The sequence below is a fragment of the Eptesicus fuscus genome, chromosome 17, assembly GCF_027574615.1.
Source record: "Eptesicus fuscus isolate TK198812 chromosome 17, DD_ASM_mEF_20220401, whole genome shotgun sequence".
NCBI lineage: Eukaryota > Metazoa > Chordata > Mammalia > Chiroptera > Vespertilionidae > Eptesicus > Eptesicus fuscus.
Window position 1 is genome coordinate 51,242,184 of NC_072489.1, and position 18,904 is coordinate 51,261,087.

Sequence of the window (18,904 nt, forward strand, 5' to 3'; positions counted from 1 at the left end):
CGGGGATTTGCTTTTTGGGATGATTTTGATTCACGTACCATCTCGAGGAGTTTTATTCTGATGACACTGATTATATTAATAGCAATATAATAGCTAGCTAATAATATAATAGCTAGCATTTACTCAGCACTTAGCATATGCCAGGCAGCCTGCCAAGCGTTTGATCCTTACAAGAACTCCGAGAGATGCCTATTTGTTTGTATTCCCGTTTTACAGATGGGGAACCCAGCGCTCAGAGAGGTGAGGTCATTGGCCCAGGCTCACCCCCCTTCTCTTAAAGAACCCACTTCGTTTGGGTGTCAGTACTGGGCCTGTACCAGGCGCTCAATACATGTCTTGGTTCAGGAAGGGAGTTTCGGAGCTGGGTTTGAACCGGTTCTGAGCTGCCTCTGGATGTGAACTTGGTCTGAACACATGCCGTCCCCACAGCTCCCTATCTTGCTGCGCTGGGTCCTCACAGCAGCAGATTGGATCAACCTCCTGGGGACTCAGAGGTGCAAAGGGGAAGGAGCAAGGGCACGGTGTGGAGGCAGGTACCCGGCCCCGGGCGTATTTCCCGGGCAGGTTGGCATTTAAGGCATCGCATGAACTGTCCTCCCAAGGAGCTTGCTGAGTTCGCATGTTCCCTCTCTGATCGTGGTCGTGTGCGATGCACCTGTTGCCCTGGGTCTGCAGAGGGAGTTGGGCTGAACTCCGGAGGGCCTCGCTGTGGAATGGCTGCGGATTCTCCCGTACCTGAGCAGAGACGGAGTGGGACCTCGGGAACTGGCTTCCCCTTATTCAGGCACTTGGCAAACTCTAGAGAGCTGGAGTGGCATCTCTTTGCCCGGGCACATAAAGAGAGGAGGACGGATCTGTATAAAATACGGGAATTAATCATTTCTTACTTCCCCATTTGCATGTGGCCAGTAATGGTGGGTCCTGGTCATGACCAGGTGCCCGTCTCGGACAGTCGCTTACTAATCACTCATATGCACCCAAAGAGGGAGGTACTGTGATTATCCCGCGTTATTGTCCTCCCTTTGCAGGCAAGGGCTGGAGGCATGGAGAGGCAATGCCGTCTGTCCGAGGCTCCAGAACAACGAAGCCGCGATGCTGGATTTGAACCCAGACACTCCAGCCCCTGGCCTGTGCCCTTAACCTTATGCAGTACCCACCTTGCTTTGAATTAGTGAGGTTTCAAGTTTATTATTTAATCAATCCGCTTCTTCTAGAACCTTCTGTCAGCCAACTCCATGACGGGGGAGACGGCACGGTGACTTCCATCCATAGGGTTAGCTCAGGCTGCAGGAGAGAGCACAGGTTGGATGGGGAGGGAGACTGTACCTCGTTCCTTCCCTTCACAGCCCGGCCCTTTCCTAGGACCAGGCCCTCTTTGACCTGAATCTGCCCAGCCTGCCTCGCGCATCTCTCGGCTGCTACCAAAACCCCGAGACCTGAAATTCCGTCCCCCAGCATCCCGGGAGCTCTAAGTGTGGAGATGGCCGCGCTCCGTGGTCAGAGCTGGTTGGGATTACAGATAAACTGAAGCCTGGGAAACTTTCTTGCTATTAATAGTGCAGAGCTTTGGGGGAGGGAATCACCAAGCTTGATGCTGTTGGAATTGATTTTGCCTGTCCAGATGACATACTAATGAGCTAAGTGGTTAGCTTCAGATCATTATTGCTCCTTCCCAGGCCAAGTTCTTTTAACGACGAAAACCACAAAAGCAGGGAACAAGTTGGTTTGGAGGCCCGGGGGCCCATTGTCGAGAGGGGAGGCTGGGCAGCGCGGGCCTGCTCTGGCGGAAATGAAGGCGGTGCTCCCTTCAGAAGGAGTCGTGCCGTCTTAAGTCCATCTTTTCCAACGGCGCTCCTTTTTGCGGGGTGGGGGGGGGCGGGGAGGGGGGCAGGGATTTGATTGGGTACCTGGATTTTTGATGGGGGTATTTCCTCAGTGCCTTTGGATTATTTTAGAACGTGTCTCTCCCAGCCGCAATGTGTCAAGAATATGCTGTCAGCCATTCTCTCTCCAGGGAGAAAGTGTTGCCTAAACCAACCCAAAGATCCCTATCTCTTCAAATCACCCCCTTGGATTGTAAGGTCCATTGTTGTCCATTGTTCTGCTCTTCGCTTCTTGGCAGACACACAGGCCCCTCCATGTCCACAATTAAACACACAGTCACAGCCCTTCAAGTCCGAAGTGCCCGGAATATCCTATCCTGATGTTCCGAGGAGACCTTGGAAGTGGACAGGACTGTATTTCCTTCCCCAAATGAGGTTATTGTGCTCGAAATATCTCCTGGTAGTTTATTAAAGGAAACCACAGGCTGGGGTCAGAGGCAGTTTCTCCTGCCTGGAGCCTGCTGTCTTGCTGCTTCTTTCTCCCTCCCCCGTTGCCTGCCCCTACCTTCCTCCAAACCAACCCCCAAACAGCACGCTCTTCCTGGGGGTGGGGGTGGGGGGGGGGGGCAGCCTTGCCACGCAGTGGAGTTTGAGTAGCCCGCCCTCACTTGTGATCCCCCTGGGACTGTCAGGAAGGAATTTGGGGTGTGGACTTCCTTGAGTGACTGGGATTAGACCAGTTGAGTCTGCAGTCAGACGAGAAGTGTGTGGGCAAAGGGAACTATTGTGTGAGGCTCCTCGGGACAGAAAGCCCGCCTTCATCTTTGCTGCGCCTAATGGACAATTGAGACATTCAGCTTATGTCTGAAAGGAGAGTGGGCCGGAATGGTCCAGCAGACCTCCCAGACGAAGGCTTGTAGGAGCAGCAAATAGAGACAAGGATTACCAACAGGGGAAACAACCCGGCCGAGTCCTGGGAGAGAATGTTTATTTCCTTGCTCTCTAGGAGGGATTTGGAAAGAGCCATAATCCTGGGTTAGGAGTAATTTGTTACAGCAAGATGATACTTGAGTGACAGGCCACTTCTGGCTGAGGCAGCGGGGACTTGTGTGCAGGGGGGTCGGGGCCTCCAGAAGGTCGGCCTCACTAAATCTTCCCCCTGGCCCGGGAGGGGTTCGTTCCTCCCCAAGCAAAATTAACCAGAGGCGCTGCTGACCTTTCGGCTTCCTGGGTGTCGTGTTACGAGGCATCTCCACATGCTTGTCACGGCTAGAATCGGACAGTGGAAATGGGGACAGGGAGAACTTGCTGGAGCCACCGACCTCTTTCAGATGTGACCCGGGGGGGGGGGGGGGCGGGGGGTGGAGAGAAAAAGGCTGTTAGGCGTGTTCGACGGTTTCATTGGTGTTTGAGGACGTGAGCCAGGTCTGCGTGGCATTTGGTTCCTACGTCCACTGGCTAAAGCACGCTGATGGGGTGCCCGCTGGCTGCCAGGTCTTTGGCTGTGCTTTGTTTTTGTGGATTGGGGGGAAGAATATGGAATTGGGAGGAGAGCCTGATGAGGAAAATCCAATTCTTTAGAGCTCACGGCTGTGGGAAAGGAAGGAATTTTTAAAAGTTTTTGATTTTAATACCTACTGCAATGGGATGAATCATATATTTACAATATCCTTGCTAGGTCACCGGGGCCCTGCTACTCCCTGGCTTTGTACCTCTCAAAGGTCATCCGATGGCTGTGTGTATAATGATTTACACGGTAGACCTGTAGCTTCCGGCTTGTAAACCCTCTGTACAGTTGGAGGAAGAAATAGTACATTTTAACCACCTTGGACTGCAAAAAATCGTTTTCTTCATTTACAGTTTATCCTTTGAGGCTGAAAAAAGGATGAGGAAGTCAGTGGGAAGGCTTTAGGCAACAAGCGATTCCATGCCCATTAAAAAACAGTAACATGTATTTTTAAAATTATTAAATTTATTGGGGTGACATTGGTGAGTAACATCATATAAGTTTTAAGTGTGTAATTTGACAATACATCATCCGTATATTGCATTGTGGGTTCACCACCCAGTGTCTAGTCTCCTTCCATCACCATATATTTGACCTCCTCTACCCTCTTCATCTTCCTACCCCCTGCCCTCTGGTAACCATCTTCCTGTTGTCTCTGTCTATGAGTTTTTGTTTGTTGCTTTCTGTTTTGTATCCCACCTAGGAGTGAAATCATGGTTCTTGTCCTTTTTCGTCTGACTTATTTCACTTAGCGTGATACTCTCAAGATCAATCCACTTGGTTGCAAATGGCAGTATTTCATCTTTTCTTGAGGCTGAGAAGTATTTCATTGTATACGTGTACCACATCTTCTTAATCCACTCATCCATCCAGAGGCACTTAGGTTGTTTCTGTGTCCTTCCATGCCCATTTTTGAGACAGAGAAATGGAGGTGCAGAGACATGGCGACCTGCCCGAGGCCACAGGACAGTGGAGGGCGGACGGTAGGATTCAGATTTCTGAACAGACATGTCTGCTTTTCTGTTGGCTTACAGCTCCACTCTATTTGTTTTTAGCCATATGCCTTGAAACAGCTGTCGCGCACGTCTGTCGGCTCTGCCGTGCCTCTTCACCCGCAGTTTTAATCCAGGGTATGCTGTGCTCTGCCCATCTTCCAGGAAGTCTCGGCATTCCCCTGCCATGGCAACGGCCCCTCCCCAAGATCCAGTGCCAACCAAAATCACATTTGTAAATTGCTTGTTTCCCAAGACGCTTTGGAGGGTATGATTTTTTTTTTTTTAAAGAATAGGTTCACTTGTTTTTCAGTTCATTCTGTATGCATTATGGCATTCTGGGTGGAGTCTGTATCCGTGACTGTGTGTTCTCCCTCACCCATTTTAAAGTCCACGTCAATAGGGTTTAGTATATTCACAAAGTTGTGCAAACATCACACTGTTTCCATAATATTTCATCATCCCCAAAGAAACCCTGGGCCCACTGGCAGTCACTCTCTGTCCCTCTCCCCCGCCAGTGCCTGACTCTGTCTCTATGGATTTACCTATTCCGGGTATTTTATATAGATTAATCCTCACTCGAGGATATGTTTTTCCATTGATTTTTAGAGAGAGTGGAAAGGAGGGCGGGGGGGAGAGAACAGAGAAAAAAAAGAGAGAAACATCAACATGAGAGAGACTCATCGATTACTTGCCTTCTGCACTCGCCCAGGACTGGGGGTCAAACCTGCAACCCAGATAGATACATGCCCTTGACCGGAAATCTAACCTGTGACCCTTTGGTGTGAGGCTGGCGCTCTAACCATCGAGCACACCGGCCAGGGCACGTGACCTTTCTTGTCTGCCTTCTCTAAGTTAGCATAGTGTTTGCAAGGGCCACATAAATTCCATTGTGTGGACATACCACATTTTCTTCATTCATTCATCAGCTGAGACTTGGGACACTCTTACCCCAACACACAATGCTTACTCACCGAGCTCCCAGGATGCTACGCTCGATCCCTGAGCTGCTCCATGTCTCCTGGCTTATTCTGCATGTTTGCAGGTGCCTGGATCCACCTCAGCACGCTTGTAGAGAGGCACGTGCTAAGTAAGACATCCCCATTACCTGGATTGGACTTGGCCTTTTTATAAGCAGCAGTAATAAAAAACGTGGCGAGCACGAGGCAGGTTGTCTCTGCTCTGTCTCTTACTGTGCGTTTCCTACAGAGGCATGCAGGACTCATCATTTGTTAGGCACCGTCCAGGGGGCTAAAGGGAATGAGCTTGCAAGGCCTAGTCTGGAGGTTGAAGGTGGGTGAACAAGACAGGAGGTCAAGGGCTCCTCCTCTCAAGTTCTCCCAGTGGCTTCATGTCTCCTGACCCGTCGCTCAGGGACGTGGGTGCTCTGGCAGGGCCGCTGTTTGGTTGGAATCCACAGCCCTTTGCAGTGAACTTGGTCTTGAGGCTGCAGTAAGATGTGGAGGTGGCTGGTCCTGGGCTGCTTTTGGTTACGACAGAGTGCGATCTGTCTCTGAGGCTAATTTCCTGCCGGCTCCCTGTGGAGCCATTTCTTTTGAGGGCACTCATTACCCATGCAACTCCGTCTTTTTTGGGGAGTCTTGAAGAGTCTGACCTGCAAATACCAAAGGTCTGCATTCTGGTTCAGAATCCCTAGTAGTGCATGACCAAGTCACTTCATTTCTCTCTGCCTCACTTTCTTCTTCATAATGTGTTTGGAGATTGTCTGCTTTGACCACCTAGAAAGGATGTGTGGACAGTCAATTCAGAGGTTTCAAAGGGCCTTTGAGGAAGTTGTATGGGAGCTGCAAATGTGCAACATGCTTGTCATTGGCACTGCCCCAACACTGACAGTGTAAGCCAGTGACTAATCATCTGAGTCACCTAGCAGGTTGGGACAAAAATACAGACCCCTGGCCCACTCCCAGACAGCTTGACTTAGCAGGTCCGAGTGGGCCAGGAGAAAAATCTCTAAACAAACCAGTGAGGTTTGGGAATTGAGAGACCGTGTCAGCATCATGAATGAAATCTAACCTGTATACCATCCATTAGGGTATTATTCCATTGACTGGGTCTTAGATGACTTTGCTAGGCCTCAGTATATCTAGTCCACACCGGACACAGAGTACATACTTTGTAACTGCTGCAGGAATTCGCATGTTAGGATCGAAAGGGGCTTTTGAGGTTATGTTCCCCAGTTCCTACTGCAGACTTAGGCCCAGCGTCGGGAACAGGTTGCTCAGGGAAGAAGCAGAGCAGTTGCCCAGGTAGGGGCAGAGCTGGGCCTGGGAAGTTTCTGGACTCTCCTCCCCCTTGCTGCTCCCAGGAGCCACAGTCATGATTTTAAGAGTGACACTTTGGGGAGGTGCGAGGAAGGCCTGGGTCCCAGCCTAAGGGGGCTCATCTGGGCATTGATGGCAGTGTGTGCTCCCATGACCTGGTATGCCCCCGCCTCCCTGCAAACCAACGGACCTGGCAAATGCAAAAATATCTCAGGGCCAGGGGTATTGAGTATTTGGCCAGGAAAAGAAAATAGTCTGGTTATTGAATTGTTTGTTTGTTATTTGCTTGTTTTGCTTTATAACTCTGGTAGAAATAATATTCTGGTAGCCTTGGAGGAAAATAATTTAATAGTCTATTTAATAGTCTGCCCAGCTCCCAAGGGGAAAAGAGAGATGCTAGATGCTGGAGAAAGGTTATTTTTTCCTCTGGGGATATTGGGAGGTATTCCCTGAGCCATGCCCTTTGAGAAACCGATCCCTGGCTGGGGTTCAGGCAAGGATGCTCACCGTTGATAAGAAAACCAGGGAAGATAGAGGAAGTTCTGACGTAAGCCAGCGTGAAGCAGAGAATGCCCGGTGGTCTGGAGCCTCGTGCACCCAACTGCCAGCTGGCCCAGTGCCCTCAGGCAGGCCGGGTCTTGTTCTTCAGGCCTTAGATTCCTCCTTGGTAAAATCACAATACCCCTATGAAGTATTTGGGCAGAGAGTTGTAACTCTCTGCCCAAATACTTCATAGGGGTATTGTGAATGTGGTTATTACTCTGAAAGTACTCTGTACATGTGAAGTGATACTGTGAGGACCCTTTAGATCAGTGGTTCTCAACCTTTCTAATGCCGCGACCCTTTAATACAGTTCCTCATGTTTTGGTGACCCCCAACCATAAAATTATTTTTGTTGCTACTTCATAACTGTAATTTTGTTTCATAACTGTAATTTTGCTAGTAGGCGACCCTGCTAGGGGTTCTCAACCTGTGGGTCGCTGCTGTAGAGCCTAAGACCATTGGAAAACACAGATATTTACATTACGATTCATTAACAGTAGCAAAATTACAGTTAGAGCCTCGGTGCCCCAATCACGGATGGTGGCGTGGGGCCCGGCAGCTCCCGCCCCACGCTGCCGCCGCCGCTGCTGGGGTCCAAGCCCCCACCCTGAAAGAAGGCGGAAGGAAAACTGGTGCCAGTAGCCAGGTGAAGGAAGGTCTATTGCACGATTCTTCATGCAAAGGGCCTCTAGTATTGTATAATGACCAACCCATAGAGATAGGATGAAATGATTGTTGTTTTGCACAGGTACCTTGACATCCACCCCGCTCATTACTTTTATATTGAAAAATGGGAGAGTTGTTGACTTTCAGGGAAACATTTCCAAGTTCCTACTATGTTTCATTTAAAAAAAAGACAAAGTCAGTCCTACCATCTTACTGAATTTTTCCTGTGGCTTTCTTCCTTCTCCAAGTTCAGAGTGTACCCAGCCTTCTGAGGTCTTTAGTTTTTTCTTTTCCTTGGTAACTATAGTAAACACTCCCAACCAGCAGAAACCATTCATTTCTGACTTTTCTTTCTCTGTGCAGTCATGTTCTGTAGGCGTATAAAGCTTCTGGAAATAGAGCTTCTATCTTAGACACTCTGTGGATTTTTCAAATGAAGAAATGGTTGCAGTAGGTTTTAACCCAGAGCGAAGCAGCCTCATCTCCTATACCTTCTGCATCTGCAGGAAAACTGGCCAAGCGTTTTGTAGAGGGGGCCTGAAGGATCCTGCAGAAACCGGAAGATGTCCGAAGTAGTTTCACACAGTTTTGCTATTAGGTATATATGATCAATGCTAACTTTTGGAAACCTGTTGGTATGCGTATGTTTCAGAGGGTAGGACAGTATTAAATGAATCACCACTTCTTCTATTTTAACCATTGGGATACATTGGGATTCCCTGACACCCCAGGGCAGAATTGCTTATTTATAGGAGATAAGCTGAATTTTCCATCTTCTATTTCTGAGAAATGAAGTCGGTTCAGAAAGAGCCGGCCAGGCCTGTGTGCATGTGGATGCTCCCCACAACCTGAGCTCCTCAAGAAATGCGTATGTGCTCTTGGCATGGATGGCTGTGCCTCCCGTCGGCTCCCTGAACTTTTCTATTTTGCTCTTAGGATGAGCAGCTTCTAGTGGTCTGTTTTGTGAAATTCGGTGATGTGAACGTCGCAGTCAGGGCTGCGCATTTCTACTAGAGGTGGCGTGGGCCTCACCGAGGCTGCGTGGGGAGGGTGGGAGCAAGCCACCTTGCAGGGAGGAAGGATTAGTGACTTTGGACGTGCTGGGCGGGGTGGGCGGTACTCTCAGCTTGGGGTGTTTAGGCAGAGCAGCGACTTTCCCTTTTATAAGAAACACATGTACGACGTTTAGCACTGGTGAGCTAGGAACTTGGCCGTTACTCTGTCACGAGGATGGCTTCCGCTTAATTTGAATTCTCGTAAGATGAGTTTTTCTAGGAAAAAGCACCCCTATTGAGAAACAGCTTGCATTTTTGTACTTTGGTAAAGGATGACTATCTATCAGGCTGGGAGGGGAGCAAAGCCTTCAAAAATGGCCAAATCAGCCCTTTTTTTGGGTGGTAGGTTTTCTACAGGCCCTAGTTTTCCAGAAGACACCGGTTTCATCTCGGCTGAACAGTGTTCAGGCCCTGCTGTGTGTCCCTCTCCCACCCTGAGCTCTGCCTTCTGCCCGAGCTCGTGGCGAATGCCATCTGTTGGTGGCGGGCAGAGTTGGCATGGCATGGCGCGGGGTGGGAAGTTGTACACATTGGAAAGCTCTGGGGAGAGGAGCTTCTGATCCCAGAGCACATATGCGGCACATCCCCACGGCTACAGGGGTTCTGCCTGGTATTCCTTTGTGGTGATTTGATGACACGTGATACTCTACCAGCGTTGCCTGGGAAGTGGGTGAGAACCTTTTCCAGTCAGAATTGCTGAAGGGTTTTTGAACTTCCATTTAGAAGGGAGAGAGAGTTATTTCGGTGAGATTGTGGTCTGGTGGTCAGACCCGACCCGGTGACTGGGAGTCACGACCAGAGCTCAGATTCTTTCCCGAACTTTCCCCCTGAAGCTGGAGTCTTGCCAGTGACGAGTCAAACCAAAGTATTGCTTTTGGACCACCAAACTGGTTTCCTCTGTGATTGTGTTCAGCTGCCTGGATTTAAGGCCCAGTGAAGGGATAGATCCTGTCTGACATGGTCTTTCAGGTCTTTACACGAACCTTCCCTAAGCCAGGGGTGGCAGACCACGGCCCACAGGCCAAAGCTGGCTGGTCACCTGCTTTCGTGTGGCCTGTGAGCTGAGAATGATTCTGATTATTTTTAAATGATCGGAAAAAATAAACAAGAGGACTATCTCCTGACACAAGAAAATCATATGAAATCCAAATTTCAGTGTCGGTAAATAAAGTTTTATTGGAACAGAGCCATGGCATAATACAGGTGTGCGTACGTGTATGGTCCATGGCTGAGTCGAGTAGCTAGGAGAGAGAGGGTATGGGTTGCAAAGCCTGAGCTATTTACTGGGTGGCCCTTCACAGGGGAAGTTTGCCAGCCCTGCCCTGAACAAACAAAGGGCAGACTCCACTGCCCGTCCATCTGTGGAATGGAGCGAGTGGCAGGGAGTGCCGGGAAGCCGCTTTGGAGTTTATCAAGGATGTGGAGTTTCCTGGCAGTCAGCGTCATTATCATCATCGCTGTCCTTTGAATTGTCCTGTTTGTTTGGAAAACAAGTTTGTACCAAGACCTCAGCCGCCCGCCCATGGCGGGTCCTCTGATCAGCCCCTTCTCGCTACCCTTGCTCCCCAGTCCAGATCCACATAGATGGAGATGCTTCTTGAGAGCAGGTTCTACCAGGCCCACTTGAACCTGATCCCGGAGAGGCCTTCTGATTCGGGAGATCCATCCCTGTGTGCCTTCCCTATTCCTTTTCTTTTTTAATTGGAGTCGGAAGGGGAGAAATTCGAGATGTGTACCTTTCTCTTGTTGCTGACAATTTAACAGGCTTTTAAATAGCCTTGATTCCTTTCAGGCCAATGGTATTGTGTATATTTTGAGACTTTGTCCCCAGGTCCGAAAGCTTAACTTAAAGCTCCCCAAGACATATTATAAAATATGATTTTGGGGGGAAACTCTAATGGGCCATGAGCAGAACATTATTATTAAACAAAGGATGAAATGCTTAAGCTGAGATGGCCATTTTTTTTTTTTCTCTTCTCAAAATGAAAGTCAAGCAGACTCCATTTCAATAGTTTTCAATGCAGGAATTCCCACAGCTCCATTTGATTGCAGTTTGTTGAAAAGTTTAATGTTTTTGTAGGCAATTCATAATTTCCATGTTGAGCAGCCTAAAAGGAAGAGAGCTGGAGCCCAGTGTTGTTTTTAGAGTGGGATGGTGGGAACTTTTTTTTTTTTTCCTTCCCCCAGAAGGATATAAAAGCAAAGTGGAACCGCTGGGAAAACGTGGCGTGGCTTTCCAGCCGGTTCGTGAGTCCCAGATGCTTCTTTCTTCAGTTCTTCCTTTAGGACCCAGCAGAATAAATAGAATTTCCTGCTGCTTAATGTCTCCAGGAAGGGAAAGATTTTCCTCTAGGCTCTAATAGTAGCCAATTTCCTTTTTCTTCCCTTTATTTATTTATTTTCTCTATTAATAAGGACCAATTGTAGAAGATGAAGAGACCTGGGAAATCCATCACTTTTGGAGGAGGTTAATAACTTCCTTTAAAAAATCCCGACATAATACTTACTTCCCCACAAGGAACCTCGTCAGCTTGAATGCCAGTTAAGATCCAAGGGACGGGTGGGCGTGGATTTGCGGGGACCCAGCCGTTCTGTGGGATCAAGTTGCACTGGGCCCGAGAGGTTGGGGCTGTCACTGGGGCGTCCCTGCAAGTCGGTGGGGACTGGGGCTGTCTTCCTTTGCCATCTGGATTTGGTTAGCTCTCTCTGGGCAGCGGGGCGAGTCTCATTTCCTCCAACCAGTAATGTTATATAGGCAGTGATCCTGGGCTGCCCTAACATAATTGAAAATTATGTGTATTGTAGGCTCGGAGCGCTGAAATGTAGGCTCATAAAAATATGTGGTGCAGGTAGCCCGCGGAGATTGGATATGGCACACAATGAAGCTTTTATGTAAAGGAAGAATTATAAGTCTCCCCATTAATGTTGCATTATGGGTATGATAATTCTTGGGTGGGGTCCTCAGGGCAGGTCTGTCATGTTAAATAAAGCCTAGATTTCCTAATCCTGTGGAGCTGGTCCTTGGGATGCAATCAAATCCGTTTTTGCAGAAGGCCAGAGATGAAAAGTTGCCCATTAATCGATCCTTTCCCACCGAGTGTAGCAGGAGCTGTAGGTGTGTGGTAGATTCCGCTTGGCACTTTTCTTCACGGGTTTTTACGAGATGGAGGGGTGAGTGTTGGCAGGTGTCCATTTTGGTCGGCCTCAAGGAAATGACTCTGCTGAGTGGTTTTGACCAATGAGGCCCCTATATTTATGTGGCAAGTGAGAATGGGCCGAAGTCAGGATGAGACAGGGCAGGAGAGGTTCCCATAGCCCTCTAGCTTGGGCTCTAGGGCAGAGGGGGACCATGGGAACATTTCAGTGGTTCTCAACTTGGGACAGTACTGCTCCCAAACAAGGTATTGGAAGCGGTTTGATTATAAGGGTGACTGAGGGGGAGGGGGGTGCCTGCTGGTATTTCCTGTCTGGAGGCCCAGGCTCCTAGAAGTCTTTCACCCGCCCCATCACAGAGAGGACCAGCCCTCTGGTCTATAGATACAACCCGGAGGTCCTGGGAGCAAAGGCATTTGATGCCAGGTCTTGGGGCAAGTTACCAGCACCAGCAACCGGGCTTCCTGTGCACAGGATGGTGCTAGGTACACACTCCGAAGAAGACTCTCTCCAACCTCGCGTCGCCCCAGCTTGGGACAACGACCGTGTACGTGGGCAGGTGACTTGTGGCTTAGTATCTTCCAGCTTTAGGTGGAACTCTGAGTTGGGTTTTCATTCTCCAGACGGAGAAGCGCGTGGGTGGCTTTGGCCCTTTTCTGTCACATGGGATTTGAGCGAACCCTTCCTTCTTTCTGGACTGCCCTTTGCTGTCCTTTCTGTTGAAATCTTCCGTGTGGCCGGCCCTGCTCTCTTTTCTCAGAAATGCCACCTTCTTCTTGGCATTCCCCGGGCATGACTTCCCGGGTCTCGGCCACCGCGTCCTCCTGCATTCGCCCCCCTGAGGGCGGCATGTTTGTCCCTGTGACGCACAGAGCAAGCTCTAATTGGGGTTCACCGAGTTCCATTTCCTATAGGATTAGTATTGAAACTAGCCTTTTTTTCTTTTTGCTATAGGTTTCTGCAAAGATCAGGATGGCTCCTTATATGTCCTCCAAGCATGAACCCCTGCCTTAGTCGGTGTCCTTATTAAAATCGCAGCAGTGTCTAAGTTCTGTTTGGTGGCCTGAAGTTTTCCTGAGTGAAGCTGCTGTGATGTCACCAGCGAAAGTCAAATGCCCGGGGCGTGCTTGTACACGTGCTAAACGTCCCAGTGACCAGACAGGCCACCTTACCTCAGTTTCCCTATCTGCCCAGTGGGGAGTGGGATCAGTTGATGGTGTACGTCCCCCTGAAAGCTGGCCATGTCGCTTTTGATAGAAGCAGCTCCCCTCCCTTGCGCTGTGGATTCATTTTCTACCTGGGACAAGGGTGGAGATAGACATACTGGCTTCTGTCTTTATCTTGCTCTCCGTGGTATGCATTTAAGAATCCCTCCAGCCTTTTGCGTTGAAGGTATAAGTTGTATTGTGCCGTGTTTGTGCATGTTTTACCAAAAAATACAGGATGTCCCCCAAAATGTGTACACAGTTTGAGTGATTATAAAGTCAGTGTTGATTAACATACAGTCCATTTTCAAAGTTAAGTGAGTTATCAGCTGTTAAAGTGTGTATCCATTTTTTTGGGGAACACCCTACATTTTTGTTCTCCAAGCTTTCAGCTCCGAGGAGGAATTCCCTCCTCACCTTCCTTGAGTAACTTCCAGCGGGGGCCAGTTCCACACGTATCCTCAGCTTCTTCCAGGTGAAGGAGGTTGGCGTTTTAGAAATGTGTTCCTGAAAGGGGACATTCAGAGTTGATGGTCTCTTGGGACACTGGCTGGAGACTCCTTGCTTTCTTCCTCCGGGCGCTCTGTGTCTCCTCCCGCCCTCCGTCTCGCCCTCCCCACCGCTCCTTCTAAGTGAGGGGTAGTGTTGATGAGGTCGTTTTGTCTGAAGCTACCTATAGCTTGAAGGGTAGTAACATTGATGTGTACCTATTGAACATGAACTCCAAGGAAGAACCTATGGACTTTTTTCTGTCGTTGATGTTATTCACACGCTCTTAAGTTTTTCAGTTTCTGATCCATGTGTCATGAACCCCAAGAGTTATCTCTCGGGGCAGCTGTTTTGCATTTCTGTGCTATGTTTATTTTCTTTTTTTCCTATTTATTTATTTACTTATTTACTTACTTATTTATTTTTAATCTTTATTGTTGAAAGTATTACATATGTCCCCCTCCTGCCCCCATTGACCCCCTCCAGCCCCTCCCTTCCCCCCTCTGCATCCATGGGGTAAGCATTTGGGCATACAAGGTCTTTGGATGGATTACCTCGCTATATTCACTTTCCATGTTGGTTTGTTTGCTCCCCAGTATCTGCAGATGAAATGGCCGCTGCTCGATGTCCAGGCAGGCACCCTCCAGAGCAGACAAGCCCTCAAGGACGCACGCTCTCCGTCGCCGGCACACATTGTTGTGAGTGACCTTACAGAGGCAATCGCTTCCTTTATTGGGGGGGAAGGTGAAGAACACGCTCTTCGGTTGCTAACAGGCCTTGTTGGTCAGTCTTTCTTTCTTTAAAAATATTTTGTTCGGCATATTCTTGGATATGGTGTATACCTAGAAGGTACTTGTTTTCTTCTATTGGACCTTAGCGATGATTACCTACCCGGAAAATTTCCCACCTGTCCTTTCTCCAAGCATGGGGTAGAGTCGAGCTTCGTGGGCTCCAGTTAGTAGGCACGATGATCGTGGTGTAGGGCAGACTGGAAATGGTATCAAGGCAGTTTTAAAGACTAGAGTACTCCCAATCTTCCCTGAAAAAGTCGTTTAGGGGAGGTGAGTGGCAGAGGAGGGAATTAGAAATTAGACTTTTTCCAGCCCCCTAACCCCCAATTTATCTTAATTGTTGTAAAGAAACACTCTATACTAACATCAGAAAAATGTCTTCTGGGATGATTGATTGATCCAAGAAATGAACTTAGAAAGGCTTAAATTAAATTTAATCTGTACATCCATGGCTTTGAAAGCACAGGGTTTAATTAATACAGGAACCATTTGTTTGTAGTACTAAGAGACTACACCATACCGTGTGTGTCTACATATATTTTTAATGCACTATCTAAGGATTTTGTAGGCTCGCAAGTGGAATTTATAAATTAACCTCTCAGGAAGATAGCTCAGCCATATTAGGATATTATTCTCTCTTTTAGATTTATGTCATGAGCTGGACTTTATACTTTTGAAATAATGAATGGAAGACATTTTTATAACAAATTTTTGACAGGCAGAATTATGCAAAGCACGGAACAATTCATTTATTTTTTAAGTATCACAAAATGTTACCCATTAATAAATTTTGCCTCCGTGTTACTTGCAATTTCTAAAAATGGCAAAATGATTTTCTTAAGTAGAAAGATCTCGGATGCATTGTGTCAAAATTCAGGTCAACTGCCTCCTTATTTTGTAGCTTGCTGTAATTGAGAATATATTACTTAACGAATTATGCCTCTGTTATAGGAGTATCAAATATATATGTGGATGTATGTGTCTTATCTACCAGAAAATAATTTATTTCCGTAAAGCCACATCTTGGGTCATTGTTTGTGAAAATGTCTTACGAATTTTTGTTATCAATAAGGCATATAGAAAAGATTGACAGTCTCCAGAAACTCCCTCCTTCCGCTAACCCCACACTAAAGTGGATGCTCCTAATTAAACATGCTCTTCTGATGCCAAGAATTCAGGGCTGGAAGTGACCTTAGCGCTCAGTTAGGCCCAACCTGCTCCCAGAAAAGGAAACAGGCCCAGAGATGCCTTAAGTGACTTGCCCAATGTCACACGCTGTGCTAGTGGCCAGAGCGAGGACTGGACCCGCTCTCTGCTCCCTTCCCGGGGCCTTGTGGGATGTTCTCTCCTAAGGGAGAGATGTTACCTTTCCATGGCGGGTTCTGTTTGGCTCCCTCTAAATCGGGTCATCATCAGGGACGGTGTCATTGGTGTAAAGAAGTTGTTGGCTCTGGGTTCCCACACAGCTTTCTCCTAGGGAACGGGATGCCATGTTAAACCGTGTGTTATAACAACTCCCCAAGATTTTACAGAAGTGGGATTGTCCGCGTCCTCGAGGGGAATATGAAGAAGCCCATCCATTTCACGTTTCCTGCCACCCTGAATTTCCCCGCGTGGGTCTAGCTTTGCCATTTATTTCTCTGCTTTTGGAAATGCTTGGCGCGGGACTTGCCCACATTTTTTTTTTATTGTTAATGTACAGAGATAGGATGTTATCTTTAAAATCCCTTGGAGGACTCTTCTCTCTGTGAATGTGGAGAGAAGCTGTAATTCTTAGAAGTGGTTCAGAGTGGACACAGCACCTCGCAGGTATGTCCTGGAGGTCCACAGGCCCATACTGGTGAGCAGGAGTGGGGTTTTGGCCATTGGGAGAGAGGTAGATGGTTGTCCTCCTCTAACACCTGCCTCCTCAATCCCATAGGAACAGATGCCACCAGTACGCCTTAAGCACCTGATATTTTCACTTGCAGAATGAACTACCCCCACCAGTGGTTAAACCATATTTTTTTCTGGAGCCCATGTGAGATTTGGTGAGGAATGCAACAGAGGAGTTAGGGCTTTTGTTTTCCCTCTGCTGTTTATTCGAAGGCATGTTTACCATGGCAACCACTTGGGAGAACACCACCCCCCTTGAGATGGAGACCCTTGTCCCAAGGAGCCCCAGGTGGCAGCTGTAACAGTAGCTGTTGTGCTTTCTGCTCCGTTCCTGGGGACCTGGGGAAGGGCCCAGGTGTGGGGGGTTTGGGTGGGTGGTGGAGGGGTGGGCTCTGGTTGCTGGAGAGAGGAGAAAAGCCATAGCTTGGACAATAGGAAACCACATTTGTGAAATACTTAATGCCTGTAGCAGCTGACTGGTGTCTTTGGTTATATGAGTCAGCCCTGTAATTGTGCATTTCTGCAATCTTCACCTGACACTAAGGGGTAAGGAGGAGGGATGTTGGGCGCTGGGGGAGGGGTGGGGGTCGGGGGTATCAGTAGAGGGAGATGGAAAGTAGGGTGGAACAAGGCTGGAGATTGTTGACCACATATAGTTTTGGGGATTGAGGAATCATACAACTTGGGACTATGTTTGTTATTGCATTTTCATTGGACATAGAGTGATGTGCTGACCGGACATAGAGGATGCCTATATGGATAAAGGGGTCCCACTGCATTATGGCTGATGTGTCATTTGGTTCAACACTGGCCAGAGAATGTGGTCCACATGGAGATGCACTGATGAATGGCCAGTTTTTACCCAGACACTGGGCTGTTCCTCACATTTCATTTTTCATTCTTTTAAGTGAAACGTTGTCACATCACAGCGTTTCATCAGACCGGTTTCAAAATAGTTGTCCAAGGATTGCTTCCTAATTTCTGTGAAATTGGAAGTTACTGTGATTTCTGGGCCAAGCAGTTTCATAATGATTTCTAATGTTTTCTTTTGAAAATAGAGAAGTGTTCAGTGTTTGTTAGGAATCACTGGAGACTATCACTGTCGCAGTCTGCTAAGAAAGTAACTTTTCCCCGGTCCATATTTGGGGCAGAATTCTCACATGGGAATCAAAAGCATTTTGTCTGAATATTTTAGTCGGATGGGATTTTTTTTTCATGTGGTATGTGGATTACCACATTATAAAATATTGATGTATAGAATAAATGTTCTCAACAAGTGGAGTTCAGTTGATTAAATAATATTTAAATTTAGAAGCAAGCCCTACAAACTTTAGTTCCTGTAATGGCTACACCATCTTGTTGGTTATAATCCAGCGGCTCCTCATCCGTGTTTTAAAGAAAGAAAAATTGCCCAGCCGGGTTCAATTCCCAGTCAGGGCACATGCCCAGGTTGTGGGCTCGATCCCCAGTGGGGGGTGTGCAGGAGGCAGCCAATCAATGATTCTTTCTCATCATTGATGTTTCTATCTCTCTCTCCCTCTCCCTTCCTCTCTGAAATCAATAAAAATATATTTAAAAAATAATGAGTAATTTATCCTTCAAAGATGATGTCTTGAATTATGGGGGGGCTAGCCAAAAATCAGGAGTTTACACACAAATCCATCTCTTTCTCTTTTCCATTTTCTCAACCCCCCCCCCCCCCCGCCCCCCATCCATCTATTTCCTAAAAGTCTCCAAGACACCACCCACAAGGGCCAGGTTCTCCCTCCCCCCCCAGCTTCCCCGTCCTAGTTTCTCATTCTCAGAAGTAGCTCATGTTTCCTTCCCTGTGGTGTTTTTCAATTTATATTTAAAATTGTTTTGTCCACAATGAGCACCAGGCAGCTGGTCGTGTAAGTGGTTGAGCCTGAGCCTTGGCCGGGCTGCCTCCAGGGTGGTATGCAGAGGGGTTCGAGGGGTTCGAGGCTGCTCCCTGGACGCCACCCCCGGTGTCTTTGCTATACACAGGCTTTCATTTCACGTCCTTTGTACCCAGCAGAACAAGATTCTGTCCCCAAAACGGTGGTATTTCGGTACAGCGTGTATCTTACAAAACGGCGAAAGGCTTCAAAAGTTCCCACCACGTTGTCTTGGGGTTTGCTTTTGAAGCGGAGGTGGAGTCCACCTTAGGGTACATTTTTCAGCGGTCCTTGGTCCCCTGTGTTTTGCCGTGTGATGAGCGCCGCGGTGTGGGCTGAGAATGCCGTCTGAGTCCCGAGGAGCAAAGCCCTCCAGACGGGGCCGGGAACTTTTTGTTGTTGTTGTTCTTGCTTAAATGCTGGAAGCGAGCGGAAAACTCTTTAGGAGATACGGCGTGACGGTCAGAACTTCAGGCGAGCCCCTGCTGTCTGCGTGGAGCATTTTCAAGTCAGCTCAGAGGGCTTGGCGGACCTTTTGCTGTTGGTTTCTGAAGAGTTCAGGGGGTGGGGAGGCTTACTCCTAGTTAACAACACAAAGCGACTCCGAGAGCATCCTCTTCGATAT

General features: G+C 48.1%; 1 protein-coding gene across 9 annotated transcripts in view; it reads left to right on the forward strand.

Moving 5' to 3' along the window:
- TCF7L2 (transcription factor 7 like 2) overlaps nucleotides 1-18,904 on the forward strand; it is a 196,382-nt gene that overhangs the window by 60,949 nt on the left and 116,529 nt on the right. For all 9 annotated transcript variants that reach the window (XM_054728683.1, XM_054728684.1, XM_054728691.1 and 6 more), the window contains exon 4: nucleotides 14,312-14,413. In XM_054728683.1, coding sequence (XP_054584658.1) covers nucleotides 14,312-14,413 — 102 coding nt within the window. The remainder of the gene's footprint in view (nucleotides 1-14,311; nucleotides 14,414-18,904) is intronic.